General features: G+C 37.7%; 1 protein-coding gene across 1 annotated transcript; it reads right to left on the reverse strand.

Moving 5' to 3' along the window:
- Positions 1 to 8649: 8649 nt before the first annotated feature.
- LOC118980744 (E3 ubiquitin-protein ligase RNF180-like) lies at positions 8650 to 10490 on the reverse strand. Its single transcript, XM_037037387.1, is given in 1 exon segment — positions 8650 to 10490. A coding segment is annotated over 1 exon segment (1470 nt). The 5' UTR covers positions 10315 to 10490; the 3' UTR covers positions 8650 to 8844.
- Between the last annotated feature and the right edge of the window lie 7370 nt (positions 10491 to 17860).

Genomic DNA, 17860 nt, shown 5'->3' on the forward strand with positions numbered 1-17860 from the left:
TTTTAGGATGCTAGAGAACTTTCAGCATTCACTTATATTAGTATAGGTCATATGTAAAGCATTTTAAGACCTGGGCTTTTTGCAACAGGAATTTCTAGAAAGTCAAAAAGAGCCTGAAATTTAAGATTATGTGTTTGACTGAATATAATATTGTATAACTTCTTATATTTTTGCCAACTTTTATTTATGCATGCTTAATCTCCCTATTTAGATTGCATACCTTTTAAGGACAAAAATTGCGTGTGAATTTCATGTATTCCTACCTTAACTAATAATAGTATCACCCAGCTTAATTAATAGGTATGCCAAAAGACTAATCAGCTTAGTAAACTATACTTCAAACTATACTAGGTCTCTTTGTAAAATATCAGCAGAGTATTAATATACTTAGGATTTCTATCTGGATTGTCTTACCCAGGACACAAATCAGACATAGGCATCCATAACAAAACTAGCTCCTGGAATTTCAGGGTAAAAGAGACAAAAGTAAAGAAATGCTAAAAAGAAAAATTGATTATTGAGTAGCATATGGCTTTGATTTTCTTTTTAATTTTTGACTCTATAATTTATTGTGTATCATTTAACTTTTTCACTTTACAAAACAATCTCAGAAATATCTCAAGCAAGAGACACAGTAGCCTCCTAATCTTGTGTCTTCTGTTTCACAATGAACTTGGTCAGCATTTGGTACGTTTTAATAAATGTTATATATAGTTTGGGTCGGTGCCAAGCTCCTGCATCTCTCTTTGCATTTGAAATGTATCATTTGTCTTAAATGAGATTATCTTTTTGTTCAAACAATTCCAGGTGTTGTCCCTTATAAGGGTACATTATCCTTGAACTAATAAAAAATAATAGAGGGTAAGAGTAAGCAATACACACTTCTTATAGAATCTTATCATACAAAAACAACATACAGCTATTATGAATTTGTACTGACTCGTTTAAAATACTCATCTATGTGTAAATTTTATTCACATAGTTCACAAGTACTAAGGACAAGTAGGCACACTGAATTCAGATGTTGATTACATTAGTGGGGGAATAAGTGTCTTGAGTTCTATTGTGGCTTTGGAATTGACCTCTATTTCCTTGCTAAATTAGATCCTCTTCTGTTGATCATTTTTGTTACAGGGTCAACAAGACAAAGAGGCATAACCTAAATAAAGCAATACAGTACCCCCCTTCCCTCTTACTCACAACTGTGCTTTTCATGATTCAGTTACCCACAGTGAAAATTCTGAAAATACTAAATGGAAAATTTCAGAAATAAACAATTCATGTTTTAAACTACATGACATTCTCAGTAGTATGATTACATCTGAGATGTCCCACCCCTTCCTGCATTGGGACATTAATCATTCCTTTGTTCAGTCCCTCTACACTGTATGTCACTACCTTCTCTTAGTCAGGTACTAGCAGTCTGGGTTACCAGATCTACTATCACAGTATCACAGTGCTTGTTTTCAAATGACCTTTATTTTACTTAAAAATGACCTGAAAGCAACAGCAGTGATGCTGGGAATTTTCATATTAAAAAGAGAAGCCATAAAGTATTTTATTTAAATGAAAATTTATGTATATATTGGAAAATATAATATATGTAGAGTTTGGTACCATCTGCCAGTTCAGTTATCCACTGGGAGCCTTGAAATATATGCCCCATGGAAAAGGGGGGCTACTATACTCTAGAGTTAGACCTTAAGCTTCATATCTTCCACATACGTGGCTGAATGACTACATAAATTCTTTACCCTCTGTAAGCCTATCTTCTCAAAAGAAAGATATCAGTAATTATCCAACTTATAGGGTTCTTGTAAAGAGTAAATGAGATTATGTATGTGAAAATCACTTTATAAAAGCTCAAATGATAAAAGCAGGCTTTATTGCTTTTATTATCATTATCATAAGATGTTTCTGCCTCATAGCATCTTGCTAGGAGTTACTTAATGAGATAAAGCATTAGTTCAATAATCAAACCCCTGGAGCTTAACAATGATAATAGCTAATGTTTGACAAAACCTAACATGATCTGGCCCCTGATTATCTATCTAACCTGATCTCATCTCCTATTTCTCTATCCCTCCTTACTCACTGTTTTGTAGGCACATTGATGTCTTTGTTCTTCCTAGAGAATACTAAGATTATGCTTGCCTTATTAGGAACATTACACTGGTTACTCCTCTGGATAAAATGTTTTTTCTCCAGATCTGTACATGGCTGTCTGCTTTGACATCTTCCATGTCTCTGATCAAGTGCTACATCCTTAGAGAAGATGCCTTTCTAATCAAACCTAAAAATAGCATGGCTCCTGCCCCTACAGTCTTTCTGTAGTTCCTTATTTTTCTTTAGTTTGTGAATAGAACATATATCTGATTTTTTTACTAATGTATTTTCTATCTTCACAATCAGAATATGAGCTCTATTAAAGCAAAGATTGTTTTCTTTCTTGGTTCATCATTATATACCAAAACATAAAACAGTGACAAGCATATATTTGGCAAATGTTCCATAAACATCTGTTGAATGAATTAATTACATTTATTGAACTTTATGTGTCAGAGCTTGTTTTGCACATCTCATGATAGTTAATATTCACAATAACCCTATAAAGTAGGTACTGTCATTTTTATGTTGTAGAAAATAAAATTTAAGTTTGGCAAAGTTAAATAATTTGCTCAAAGTTACACAATGAATAAATATAAAGTCTAGTATTTGAATCCGAGTAGTCTGACAATAGTGGTCTTATTCTTAATACTCTAGTCTGTCTAGAATTTATCTATTTAGCACTTACTATGTGTCAGACATTATGTCAACTACTTTATGTGCTTATTTATAGTTACTCCTCATTTATGTTTTTATGCAGAAGAAACTTAAAGATTAGAGAAGTTAAGTAATTTGCCCCAGTTGTACAGGCAATAATGGACTATCCTTTATAAATTGTCTAAATAAAGAAGATGAAATGGGTTCCTTATTTAAATAATCAGTTCTCAAAATATTTTTTGTGTTCTAAAAAATAAGTATGCAATGGGTCATCTCAATTATCTGGTCTTGTGATATCTTTTTTCTAAAGCTATATTTTTCATGTATTTTGCTAGTGTTGAAAATATTACAAGGTTTCTCTCTCCTTCACTATCTTGCCAACACTTGCTGTCTTATTTTTGTGATAATAGCCATCCTAACAGGTGTGAGGTGTTATCTTGTTGTCAATTTAATTTTATGTCCCCGATGATAAGTGATATTGAGCACATTTTCATACATCTGTTGGCCATTTGTTTTTCCTCTTTGGAGAAATGTCTATTCAGGTTCTTTGCCTATTTTTATTTGTTTATTTATTTTTCACTATTGAGTTGGAAAAGTCCCTTATGTGTTTTGGATACATATAATAACTCTTAATTAGATATATGATTTGCAAGTATTTTCTATCATTGCGTAGATTGCCTCCTATGTTCGATATTGGTGAAATGTAAATTGGTGAAGTCACTATAGAAAACAGTATGAGATGTCTTCAAAATATTAAAAATAGAACTACCATTTGATCTAGTAGTCCCATTTCAGCGTATATACACAAAGAAATTGATATCCGGATTTCAATAGATGTCTGCATTTTCATATTATTTATAATAGCCAAGGCATGGAAGCAACAAAAATGCCCATCAATGTGTGAGCAGATAAAGAAAGTGTGCTATTTACATACAAAGGAATGCTATTCCGCAATAAAAAGAAAGGGGAGGGTTGTCAATGAACATGTATAAAGTACCCATGGACAAAGCCAAAGGGGTGATTGAGGGAGGGAGATTGGGTGGGTGGGGTGGGGGAAAGTGGATGCAGGGAAATGTAGACAACTGTATTTGAGCAGCAATAAAAATAAATAAATGAAATAAAATTAAAAAGGCATTCCGTTATTTGTGACAACATAGATGAACCTCAAAGGCATTATGCTAAGTAAAAACAAGCCAGTCATAGAAGGACAAATACTGTATGAGCCCACTTATATGAAGACTCTAAAATAGTTAAATTTATAGAAAAAAAACTAGAATGTCATTATGAGGGACAGAGAGTGGGGGGAAATGAAGAGGTGATGCTGAAAGAATATGAAGTTTTGATATATCAAGACAAGAGTTAGAGACCTCCTTCACAGCTCAGTGCCTACAATTAATATTACTCTATTGAATACTTAAAATTTACTAAAGGGGTAGATATTATGTTAACTATTCTTATCAATAAAATAAAGATGGTAGAAAGAAGAAAGGAAGAAAGGAAGAAAAGAATGAAGGGAAGAAGGTTTTGTAGGGTGGAAGAAAGATTTTGGAGCTCATAAATATGTTACATAATTGATTATGGTGATGGATTTATGGGTATACTTATCTCCAAACCCATCAAGTTGTGTGTATTAAATATGTACATTTTGTATGTTGATCATACTATAATAAAGTGTTTTCTTGAAGTATATATTACTAATAAAGATTGAACTGCATTTTCACCAATATATACTCATTTTTGTGAGGGTGGCAAAACTTATCCCCCTGCTTTTGTCAAACAGCTAACTAATTGAAGCATGAAACTAGAACTCAGATCTTTGGATCCCTACATAATTTTTAAATCCATTACACTTTTACCTCATTAATACCTTGATTTAATTAACTGAGCTAGTTGGAAACAATGACTCATGTGTGGGCTAATCTGTTTTAACTCCTCTATAATTTCAAATAAATCTCAGTCATCTCTGCTGCCATTGTGTATTTACTTTCCATATTCATTTCATTCACAACTACTTCACCCGTAGAGTTAAATGACTGCATATCCATTTTTAAAAAGATTTTTAATTGCAGAAACCATGGGTGGTCTTTATTATGTAACTTTAAGGACTCAAAAAATAGGCATGCACTGTCCAGGCACTGAGTAAATACCAGGTTGGTTATGTTAGTTCCTTTTATCTGAGTTTTAGGCTCCATGAAAGAAACATTCCACAGAAACACAAAGTATTAAAAAAACATAAAGTCACATGAAGCCTTGGATTCACATATACATACACATGCACATGGGTGCAAACACACAAATAATTTCACAACATTTAAATTTATTCTAATTATCTTGGCTTGTGCAGTTTTTGTTTTACCAAGGTATCTCCCCCAACAGTTAATCGTGATAAACAAAAAATATCATGGGAATTTCCACTCTGACATTTGCCAAAAGGAAAATGAATTATCCAGTATCTGTGTAGCTACAGGGCCAGGCATGTTTTGCCATTAGCAGAGAAAACCTTGGCTGAATTAGCAAGTACCAACTGAATCCATTCCACTAAACACAAAGGGGAATCTTCTCCACTGTCTCATTGCCAAACAACTATCTGCATTTATGCAAGTTCATTTCTGCATTCAGAAGGAAAGGATGTTATGTGGTACACATACCGCTTTTAAGCACTTATGAAATAAATAGTCTCTGTGGGGATTTGTATAATTGTAACTTTGTTTTTAGAAGGCATTATTCATCTACACTTATTTGGAAGCTAAGTTCTGTTGTTTCTTTTTTTAATGTTTTTTTAAATTTAATATTGTTCAAGTACAGTTTACCGTCCCCCACTCCCATCCCAGCCCACCCACCCTGTGCTCCCCACCTCCTTTCCATTTCCAAGCCCCTTAGTTGTTCTCCATGTGTCCTTTACACTAGTTTCTGTGAATCCTTCCCCTTTTCCCTTGAAATTCTCTCCCCTCTCCCCTCTAGTCCCTGTCAGCCTGTCCTGAATTTCAGTGTCTTTGGTCATCTTTTGTGTGCTTGTTTGTTTTGTTGTTTAGCTTCCTGTTAAAGGTGAGATCATATGGTATTTATCCTTCAACACCTGGCTTATTTCACTCAGCATAATGCTTTCCACTCCCATTCATGCTGTTGCAAAGGGTAGTAGCTCCTTCTTTTTTTGGCTGCATAGAATTCCATTGTGGAAATGTACAATAGTTTTTGGATACATTCATTTACTGATAGGCACCTAGGTTGCTTCCAACTCTCGGCTATTGTAAATTGTGCTGCTATGAACATTGGATTGCACAGGTTCTTTGGGATTGATGTTTCAGGGTTCTCAGGATATAATCACAGCAGAGGAATTGCTGGATCAAAAGGCAGGTTCATTTTTAGATTTCTTAGAAAATTCCATACTGTTTTCCATAGTGGTTGTACCAATCTATAATCCCACCAACAGTGAACTAGGGCCCCCTTTTCCCCACAACCTCTCCAACACTTGTGGTTTGTTGCTTTGTTTATGGTGGCTGTTCTGACTGGTGTAAGGTGGTATCTCATTGTGGTTTTAATTTGCAACTATCTGATAGCTACTGATATTGAGCATCTTTCCCTGTGCCTCAACATACAGAGGATCCAGAGACACATGAAAAGATGCTCAATATCGCTAGCTATCAGAGAGATGCAAATTATAGGGGAAAGGGGGATGGACATACATGAACAAGTATAAAGGACACATGGACAATAACTAAGGTAGGGGTGGAAATGGGAGGGAGGTGGGGAGCACTAGGGGGCAGGGCTGGGAATATAAGACAGAAAACTGTACTTGAACAAGAATTAAATAAAAAAATAAAAAATAAACTGCCAAATTAAAAAAAAAAACAAAAAACTATGGTACATTTCCACAGTGGAATTCTATGCAGCAGAAAGAAAGAAGGAGCTACTACCCTTTGCAACAGCATGAATGGGAGTGGAAAGCATTATGCTGAGTGAAATAAGCCAGGTGTTGAAGGATAAATACCATATGATCTCACCTTTAACAGGAAGCTAAACAACAAAACAAACAAGCACACAAAAGATGACCAAAGACACTGAAATTCAGGACAGGCTGACAGGGACTAGAGGGGAGAGGGGAGAGAATTTCAAGGGAAAAGGGGAAGGATTCACAGAAACTAGTGTAAAGAACACATGGAGAACAACTAAGGGAGGTGGAAATGGGAGGGAGGTGGGGAGCACAGGGTGGGTGGGCTGGGATGGGAGCGGGGGATGGAAAACTCTATTTGAACAATAATTAAATTAAAATTAAAAAAAACAGCTCCTGGATTCATTGATCTTTAGAATTGTGCTTTCAGTCTCTATGTCATTTAATTGTGCTCTGATCTTGGTTATTTCCTTCCTTCTACTTGCTCTGGGCTGTCTTTGTTGTTGTTCCTCGAGTTCTTGCAGCCGTAGGGTTTGGTTGTTTTTTTGAAATGTTTCTATCTTCTTTAGGTAAGCCTGTATTACTATGAACTTCTCTCTCAGGACTGCCTTCGCTGTGTCCCATAAGTTTTGGGTTATCGTGAGTTAATTCTCATTTGTTTCCAGAAACTTTTTTATTTCGTCCCTAATTTTATTCTTGACCCATTCATTGTTTAATAGCATGCCATTCAATCTCCTTGATTTGGAGTGTTTGGGGTTTTTCCCTTTGGGGCTGGTTTCCAGTTTCAGACCCTTGTGATCAGAGAAAATACTTGGTATGATTTCAATTTCCTTGAATTTGTTGGGGCTCATTTTGTGCCCTATCATGTGGTCTATCTTTGAAAATGTTCCATGTGCATTTGAAAAGAATGTGTATTTAGCTTCTTTGGGATGAAGGACTCTCTATATATCAGTCAAGTCCATTTCATCTAGGGTGTTGTTTAGTGCAGCTATATCTTTGTTGATATTTTGTTTGGAATATCTGTCCATTTTTGACAGTAGGGTGTTAAAATCCCCTACTATAATTGTGTTGCTGTCAATATCTTTCTTGAAGTCTTCTAGGATTTTTCTTTTTTTTAATTTAAAAGCACTCTTTATTGCACATTTAAAATATATTTGACAACCTTATAGTTTAATGAATCACTAAATTAATTACATTTTGGACATGCATTGCCATTTTAGACTATTCAAAATCAGTCAATAATTTTTTTTATTTCTTCAGGTGAATAAATCCTGCAATTCAAAAAGTGTTAATATTTAGCTTCTTTTTAAAATATTTACTATTCTCTTGTAATAATGAAAAATGTTGCACTAAAGCTACTGTTAGGTCTGTAAAAAAAGGGGCAGTCAGCTTTTTTGGTAATAGAAACAGACATTTTGGGGGATGGCTAGAAACCCAAACTGAATATACCCTGTTAGATTAGTTCCAGAGAATATGGCTTATCTTTAATGCATACATTTGCCTGAGAATAAGTGGTGACTAAATATTTTCTGGTATCTACCCATATTATTTCAGTGTGTCTGTTTACTATTTTTAAGTGGAGGAAAACCTCAGTCTTTATAATGAAGGTAAGTATAAGAGACATTGTAAAATTAGAGCCCACAAATCCTACATGAAGAACTGTGAAAGTAATGGTCCACTGTTGCTAAGAACTAGACAGATATATAAAGTTTAGTTTGTTACATGAAAAACATCGATAAGTTACTTATATTCAGACTTTCTATGAACACCCACATTTTATATAACACAATATTATAAAAATTTCAAAGCACACTTAAAAATGTTTAAGTAATTATTATTTACATCATTTGTGATTGTTCAACTGTAGTAAGGAGTGAAAATTCCTAAAATGGAAAGAGAAAGTAGCAGAGGAAGCAGAAAACAACGAACCCGATGACCCAGTTCACCGAATAAATATAGACGATCACCATATCCATGCCAAACCACCAGCGACGGCTGTCGTCCTCAAAGTGCAGGTAGTCCATCCTGTGCGAGCCATGCGGGAATTGCCTCCTCGTCACCAGAGCTGTGTGTCTGTGGAAACCTCCAAAAAGACAGAATGCTCTTTTCCTGCAGCTTGGTAGAGGCCATTTTGCAGAGCTGGATTTCTGAAAGCTTTGTTTTATTTTCAAATATTCTTTAGTGAAGAATGTTTATGTGGCATTGTTCAATTCTGTCTGGAAAAAGACTCTGGAAATAATTGTCCGACACAACGGGCAGGGAGTGCTTGCAGGATTGTCTTTGGCAAGAGTCTGTAAGCAGGGCTCACAGAAGATGTGGTGGCAAGGGTAGCACATGTATGGGTTGAAGTAGACGTCCAGACACACTGCACAGATATAGCTCTCCTTTTCTTCTACACATTCATTTTCATCATCTGTACTCATATCATTAGTCAAAGTCATATGATTCAGCAATCCCACTCCTGAGTATTTACCCTGCTTCTGCAGCCATCTTTCACGCCTTCGTTGTCTCCTTCTCAGATTCTTCAACTTGCTCCTTTCTCTTTTACTGAGCCTCTGGTTAATGGCACTCAAGGAAAAACTGCCCGAGCACAAGAAGTCCAGAGCAGAGCGGTGCTCCTCCTGGTCCGAGGCCTCCAGCGTGCTCCTGCCTACTGAGGGCAGGTCCATCAGGAAAGCCAGGCCGTCAGACCTGGCATGGTCAGAGTACACTGCAGAAGCTTCTAGACTCCACTGAAATTCTCCTCTTTGTGTCTGGGTCTCATGGGGAACCACCGAAATTCTTTGCAGCAGCCTATTAGGATCAAAACTTGATGAAATCTGAAAGGAATAGCTGTTTTTAGTAGATTCTACAGGCAAGTCTGAAAGGTCAACAGGCTGTGTTTCATTTAGCCTGGAATGGGCAGTCGTCTTACTATGTATTTCATACAAAGTAGGTAAGAAAGTCAGCTTCTCACTGATGTTCAGATCCAAGCTCTGCGATTTTCTATGAACAGCTTTTCTGGTGCACCTGCCAGGCACAAGCTGGGGAACAAAAAGCTTGTATTTGGTGTTGGATGCTTTGAAGAGCAGTTTTTCCTTCTTCCTCTGAAAACATGCAGACCGTACCTCCAGGCAGAGTGCTTCTGTTAATCTTCCAGAGCCATTATTATTTTGAGCCATGTTTAAAAGTCTGTGATTTCTGTTTTTGAAGGTGCCACCTGTCAGCTGAGTTTCCGTGTCACAACCTGACTGAACTCTAGGATGTGACAAGTATTTCAGCGATGGTCTCATTAGTCAGCCTGCCTGTGCTGGCTGACAGTCGGTCCGGCTCTTGTCGAGATGTACAGCAGTACGCAGGCCACAGGAACATTTTGGAGTGCTGACAAAATTAAAGCCCCCTAAATGGGCCCCACAAAAAGGGCAATTCAGTTTTCCAACTGTCCACTGGACTTTTTGTATTAGGCGGCTTATCCATTCTGGGAGGGCTTCTATATTCATGTGCCACACATGACAAGTATTTTGATCATAGGCTGAACCATGTCCATCCTTAATCATTTGCTTCTCAAGATATTTCACGAAACAACCAGAAGTTGCTATGCATTTTCTACATTTCCAACACTGAAGAATATTTATTTCTTCTTGATTACAATTTTTAGTTATCACTTCTTTACTTCTTTTCATCTTGTCAGTATGATCCTTGTATTAGTTTACTTGGGCCGCCATAGCAGAATACCAGACTGGGTGGCTTAAACAGCAAAAATGTTCTCTCACAGCTCAGCAGGCTGGCAATGAGATCAGAGTGCCAAAAATGTTGGGTTCTAGTGAGGGCTCTTTTCCTAGTTTGTAGAAAAGCTGCCTTCTCTTTGATCTTCACATGGCCTTTCCGCTGTGCATGTGCACTTCTGGTCTCTTTCTCTTCCTAGGTGGTGGGTTCAATTCCCCGTCAAAGTGCATACAGAGGCAACCAATCCATGTTTCTCTCTCATATCAGTGTTTCTTTCTTTCTCTTTCTCTCTCTCACTCTCCCCTTTCTCTCTCTCCATGTCCGTGGTTCCGGCCCACACCGCGCATGAGGGCGGCAGCCGACCCTGACCCCGCACAGCCCCGCAAGCGGCGCAGCTGCGCGGGCAGGCGGCCCTGGCCCCGCGGATTTTTCTTATGTATTTGGGTGCATGTTGGGTGCATATATATTTACAATGTTAATGTCTTCTTGGTGGATTCTTCCCTTGAGTAATATGAAGTGACCTTCTGGATCTCTCATTATGGTTCTTTTTTTTGAAGTCTATTTTGTCCGATATTAGAATTGCTACCCCGGCTTCTTTTTCTTGTCTGTTTGCTTGGAAAATCTGTTTCCAGACTTTAACTTTGAGCCTGCCATGGTCTTTTATCTGGAGGTGGATCTCTTATAGGCATCATATGTGTGGGTCATTCTTTCTTATCCATTCAGCTATTCTATATCTTTTGATTGGAGCACTTAATCCATTTATGTTTAATATTATTGATTGGTACTTCTTCATTGCCATTTTTGTACCTGTGTTCTTCTCTGTCTCTCTCTGTTTCTTCCTTTCCTTAGAGCAGTCCTTTTAGCATCTCTTGCAGAGCTGGTTTGGTGGAGGCGTACTCTTTTAGAGTTCTTTTGTCTTGGAAGGTCTTTATTTGGCCTTCTATCTTGATTGAGAGACTTGCGGGCTAAAGTGGCCTTGGTTGCAGGCCTCTGGTTCTCCTTACTTGGAAAATTTCTTGCCATTCTCTTCTTGCTTGGAGCTTTTTCATTGTGAAGTCAGTAGCTAACCTTATTGGGGCTCCCTTGTATGTTACTTCCTTTCTCTCCCTTGCTGCCTTTAAGATTCTCTCTTTGTCTTGGAATTTTGCCATTTTAATGATGATGTGTCTTGAAATGGGCCTCTTTGGGTTCCTCTTGTTTGGGACTCTCTGTTTCCTGGATTTGTATGACTTTTTCTCTCATCAAATTAGGAAAATTTTCCCTCATTATTTTTTCAAGAAGGTTTTCTATTCCTTGTTCTTCTTTGTCTCCTTCTGGTATCCCTATTATTCAGATATTATTACATTTCATATTGTCTTGCATTTCTCTTAATCCCTCTTTATTCTTTTGGAGCTTCTTTTCTCTTTCTTGATCTTTCTTGCTCTTTCTTTGTGTTTCCTTCTATTTTGTCCTTCAACTCACTAATTTGACCTTTTGCTTCATCTATTCTACTTTTGATACCTTCTACTGTGTTCTTCAATTCGGAAATTGTATCCTTAATTTCCTCTTGTTCCTTGCCTATAGTTTCTATTTCTTTTTTCATGTTGATATAGTTTGTGGTAAGTTCATTTTAGCTCTCCTGTAGTTTCTGGTAGCACATTGTAAGCTCTTTGAACTTTCTGATAACCAGTGTTTTGAATTCAATATCTGATAGTTGACTTGCCTCTATTTCATCTAACATTCTTTTTGTGGCTTCCTCCTTTCCTTTTATTTGGGTTTTTTTGTCTTCCCAACATTCAAGACCCTCTTCTTGTTAGACTCAGCTTCTTAAATTGATCTGTTCTGGCTCCTTGGGTTTATGGTTTGAACTTATGTGGTAGGATGCCTGTGAGATTCAGTGGTGCAGACTCCCTTGGTTATCCTGGTGTTCTCCACTTCCACCTACTTTTTTTGTGATCAGTTGGAGGGAGAGGCAAAGTGGTTTATGACAGCAGGAGAGTATTCTGTGATATTTACAGTAGCAGTTGGTAGAGAAAAGATAGGTGATCCCCTGGCTATGCACAGAGATAACTGTAATCTTCAACCCTACTGGCCACTTTTTAGAAAGGATGGAAGGAAGATAAGGCTCTTGTTGGGGAGGGAGGTTTTGTGATTTGGATCTAGAAAGGAGTGAGGTTGAGGGAGGTCAGATTCTGAGGTAAGGTGAGAATAAAAATGGTAAATAGGTGTAGTGTGAGAGAGAATAAAGTTAATCACTACAGTATTATAGTTCAGGCAACAATGAAGTGGGCTAAGGTCTGGGGGTGTGTTGTGTAGTATTTACAATAGTATGTTATAGCTATTATTTTCAATAATATTAGAGCACAATCATATCACAGAATCTATGGTATACCAAGATTAGGGACTATTGGACCTTCAATAGTGTGCTAGCTGGGCAAGGGGAAGTAAAGGACAGTAAATTAGCAATACATTAAGATTGAAGGGACAGGGAAAATCTGTCAAGTGATACAATATATCCAGCCAAGGAAAAGAAGACTATACAGAGAGAGGGGGAATACAGAGATACTATTAACATAAAATATGTAAGAATAATGACAAAATAATTAAAAAATACAAATATGCAGTAACTTGCAGTTTTTCTGTTATAGCAAAGTGAATTTTGTCTCTCTGTTTCTACTATTGGGATGTACTGGTCTTTTTGCCTTTCCAAGTCTTTTGTCTCACTTTGGGGGGAGAGTGGCGAAAAGAAAGAAAAAAAGAAAAAAAGGGCAGCGGATAGGAGGAAAGAGCGGTAGGTTTAGAAAGAAAGGAAGAATGAATAAAACAAGAATAAAGAAGAGAGAGGATAAAAGTATTGAAAGATAAAATAATAATAAAGTTAAAGAAATTATTTAAAAACAAACAAAAATCCCCCCCCAAAACAACCAAACAAACAACAAAAAAGCACCTCTTGTTGGTTTCCAGCTGGTCAAACCTTTTCTTCTGGTTACACTAGCTGCAGCAGCCTGAGGGGCTACTAGTGTGGCTTTCCTCCTTTCTCGGTGAACTCAGCCAGTCTCACCAGTCCCCTCCCAAGATTCAGACTGGCACCACTCTCCAGTGCCCCACTTGAGAGCAGATTTTCCCCAGGATTCACAGTCCTGGCCTGGGGTGTGGGCGCACACTCCCAGCCAGGCTTCCCTGGTCTCGAAGGCTTAGGCAAGAACCTTTCCCAGTGCTATGGTGGAACACACAGGGCGACTCTCAATTCTCCCAAACCCACAACCACAGACTGACTCAGTGGGTTATCAGAGCTCTCTGGTTTGCTTCCTAATGCCCACTCCTCTCTCTGACACTACAGGCAAACCAATTTCTGCTGGTGTTTTTCAATCTGTGCCCAGCCCGGTAGGGAGGGAAGTCACAACTGGCTCTCTTTCAGGGCCCTTGCTGCCAGCCCTCCATTCCCAGAGTCTGCAGCAGTCCTGACTGAAGCCCAGTACAACGGGGATAGCATGTACAGATGACTTTCAATTCTCCCAAGCCCACAACCACAGACTGACTCCATGGGTTATCAGAGCTCTCTGGTTTGCTTCCTAATACCCACTCCTCTCTCTGACACTCCAAGAAAACTGATCCCTTCTGGCGTTTTTCAATCTGTACCTGGTTGAGTAGGGAGGGAGCTGATGACTGGCTTTCTCCCAGGGTCCTTGCTGCCAGCCCTCTGCTCCCAGAGACCAAGGCAGATTGGCCAGTGGCCGGCAAAGGGCCTGCAGCCTCTGCACTGTTCCCTCGGACCTTATTGACCTGCAGTCGTCTCCTCTCCTCAGTGTTTGGTCATTCAGTTTCCGCTACAATTTCTGGAGCCCTACCTTTCTATATCCTGGGTTCCTGTTGGCTATCCACTGCGCTCCTCCAAAGATCAGCCTGGTTTTTCACCCGCTTTTGGGGGGAAGCGAAATCCTTTGTCCTACTCTGCTGCCATCTTTCCTCCTCTCTCCAAGTTCTGTTGTTTGTTGAACCAATCATCTGATTTGCACAAATAACAAAAGGAGCCTAAAGTTTACCAACATTGGTATACACATACACAGGAGATATTGCGAATTCAGTTTCAGAAAACTTTAATAATGTGAGTATTGTAAAAAAGTGAATTACATTAATTTTTCTTTCCCGCTGCATATAAATGGTATGTTTATATTATACTCCAGTATATTATGTGTACAATAGCAGTATGTCTAAAAAGCATACATACCTTTATTTAAAATTATTGCATGGATGGAGCCAAGAGGGGTGGGATTGAGGGTGGGAGGGGGGCCTGGGTAGGGCAAAGGAAAGTGATGGTGGGAAAATGGAGACAACTGTATTTGAACATCAATAAAAACAGAAAAAAAACTTTGGGTAATAAGATGGAAAAATAATAAAAAATAATTTAATAAAAACATATTGCTAAAAATGCTCACCATCATCGGAGCCTTCAGCGAATTGTGATGTTTTTGCTAAAGGGACTTGCCTCAATCTTGATGGGTGCTGATTGATCAAGGTGGTGGTTACTGATGGTTGGGGTGGTTATGGCAATTAGTTAAAATAAGACAATGAGCCTTGGCTGGTGTAGCTCAGTGGACTGAGCGTGGGCCTGCGAACCACACAATCGCAGTTTGATTCCCAGTCAGGGCACATGCCTGGGTTGCAGGCCAGTTCCTGGCAGGGGACACACCAGAGGCAACCATACATTGACATTTCTCTCTCTCTCCTTCCTTTTCCCTCTAAAAATAAACGAATACAATATTTAAAAAGTATTTTAAAAAATAAGACAATGAAGTTGACCTCATGAATTGGCTCTTCATTTCATGAATAATTTCTGTGTAGCATTCAATGTTATTTGATAGCATTTTATCCACTGTAGAACTTCTTTCAAAATTGGAATTAATTCTCTCAAACCTTTCTGCTGCAAGGTTTATGTAATATGATAAATCCTGTGCTGTTATTTCAACAATATTTACAGCACCTTAACCAGGAATAGATGTGGGATACTTTCTTTTTTAATATGGATTTTATTGATTATGCTCTTACAGTTCCATTCACCCTCCTTCATCCCCCTCCATCCTGAACACCCTCTCCCACCCATATTCTCTCTCTTTAGTTCATGTTCATGTGTCATAAGTTCTTTAGCTTCTACATTTCCCATACTATTCTTCCCTTCCCCCTATCTATTTTCTACCTACCATCTATGCTACTTATTCTCTGTACTTTCCTCCCCCCCTCCTCCTCCAACTACCCTGTTGCTAACCCTCCACCTGATCTCAATTTCTGTGCTTCTTTTCCTGTTCTAGTTGTTTGCTTAGTTTGTTTTTTGTTTTGGTGTGGTTGTTAATAATTGTGAGTTTGCTGTCATTTTACTATACATGTTTTTTTAATCTTCTTTTTCTTAGATAAGTCCCGTTAACATTTCATGTAATGAGGGTTTGGCAATAATGAACTCCTTGAACTTAAGCTTATATGAGAAGCCAGGAAGCCCAGAGAGTCCCAAAGAAGTTGAACCCAAGGAGGAACACACCAAGGCACACCATAATTACATTATCCAAGATTAAAATGAAGGAGAGAATCCTAGAAGCAGCAAAATATAAGGAGACAGTCATCTATAAAGGAGTTCCCATCACACTGTCAGTTGATTTTTCAAAAGAGACCTTACAGGCAAGAAGGGGCTGGAAAGAAGTAGTCCAAGTCATGAAAGGCAAGGACCTACATCCAAGATTGCTCTACCTAGCAAAGCTTTCATTTAGAATGGAAGGGCAGATGGAGGGGTACTTTATTTTACTTGAATACTTAGAAGCCACAGTAGAGTTGACAATTTGACTAATTTCAATATTGTTGTGTCTCAGAGAATAGGGAGATCTCAGGAGAAGGAGAGAGCTATCTTGTCAGTGGAGCATTCAATACATGTATTTATCCATTAAGTTCATAGTTTTATATGGACACGATTCATGGTGCCTCAAAACAATCCCAATAGTTTCATGAGTTATGGCTGATCATGGAGCACTTCAACAAATGCTTATAATAATAATGAAAAAATTTGAAATATTGCAATAATTACCAAAAATGTGACAGAGACATGAAGTGAGCAAATGGTGTGGGGGGGAAATGATACCAGTAGACTTGCTTGATGCAGGGTTGCTATATTCCTATAATTTGTAAAAAAATAAAAATAAAACAATACCCATGAAGCACAATAAAGCTTGATGTGCCTATATTACTTTGTGGTTGGGAAAAATATTAAGAGTCTGAACTTAAGCTCCTTTCAGAGAAAAATTGAGTTTTTAATTGTATCTCTTTGTGGATAGAAATATGGTGGGAATGAAAAAAATCCTACTATTTTTGCTACTATTTTCCCACTGTTTCCACCTATGCTATGTGGTCAACAATAAATGGGTATGTATACACAATACTGATCTCAAAGAGCTGATAATCCATTTAGTGGAACGACACACTCAAAAACACAGACTCAATATCACATATCAAGTAAGGGTATGAACAGCAAAATAATCAATATCCACTGAGTTAATATACTTTATCAGGAAAAATAATTTAAAATTGATATTCAATGAAACAAAATTAGAGAGGGGTTCTTGGAGGCAATAGCTAAAATTGTGAAGCTGAATTTTAAAGTTCAGAGACAATGGATCAGCAGAGAGGTAGAGCATTTCAAGTAGGGGAACATTAACTTACCTAAAATAGAGGAGGATCCATTTCAGGAAAGTGATAAGAAATATGTTGGTGATTGAGTTGTAAACTAATAGAAGACTCTAAAGGTCAGGCCAAAGAATATAAATTTGCTAATAAAATTAATAAGAAACTCTTTTAGTTTTATGAGAAAGGGAGTAATGTAATAAATTCAATCCAAATGACAAAATGGTAAAGACTGCGGAATCTGAAGCTCAATTTCCTGGGTTTGAACACTGGTTCTTCCACTTCCTAGAAACATTGGATAAATTATTGAACTTGTATGTTTGTCATTTTCTTCAACAGTAAAATAGATCTCATAGTTGTGCCAACTTAATAAGGTTGGTATGAGCTTTAGATGATTTTCTACTTGTAAATGATTAGGGTAGTGCCTCAAACAGAATAACCATCCAATAAACGTTAGATTTTATATGAAAAAATATCTGGGTGCACTTTATCCTTAGGCCATTCCTTAATCTAGCTACATTTGTTTTTCTTCCACTTTTGAATCAATTTCTTGTCTTTGATCCAAACAAACCAATTTGCTCACCCTTACTATTCAGACTGAACATTTTATCACTGTTAGGCATAGTCTATTCTTTTTTAAAAATTTATTTAATTATTTTTCAAGTACATTTTTCTGTCTTTTACTCCCATCCCAGCCAAGCTTCCCATGCTCCCCACCTCCTTCCCCTGTCCACCACCTTTAGTTGTTGTCCATGTGTCCTTTATATAATTCCTGTAAATATACTTTATATACTAATTCCTGTAAATCCTTCCCCTTTTCTCCTTAAATTCCCTCCCCTTTCGCCTCTGGTCCCCGTCCCCCTT

Source organism: Sturnira hondurensis, unplaced genomic scaffold, assembly GCF_014824575.4.
Source record: "Sturnira hondurensis isolate 20B ecotype Veracruz unplaced genomic scaffold, ASM1482457v3 Scaffold0023226, whole genome shotgun sequence".
Classification (NCBI taxonomy): Eukaryota; Metazoa; Chordata; class Mammalia; order Chiroptera; family Phyllostomidae; genus Sturnira; species Sturnira hondurensis.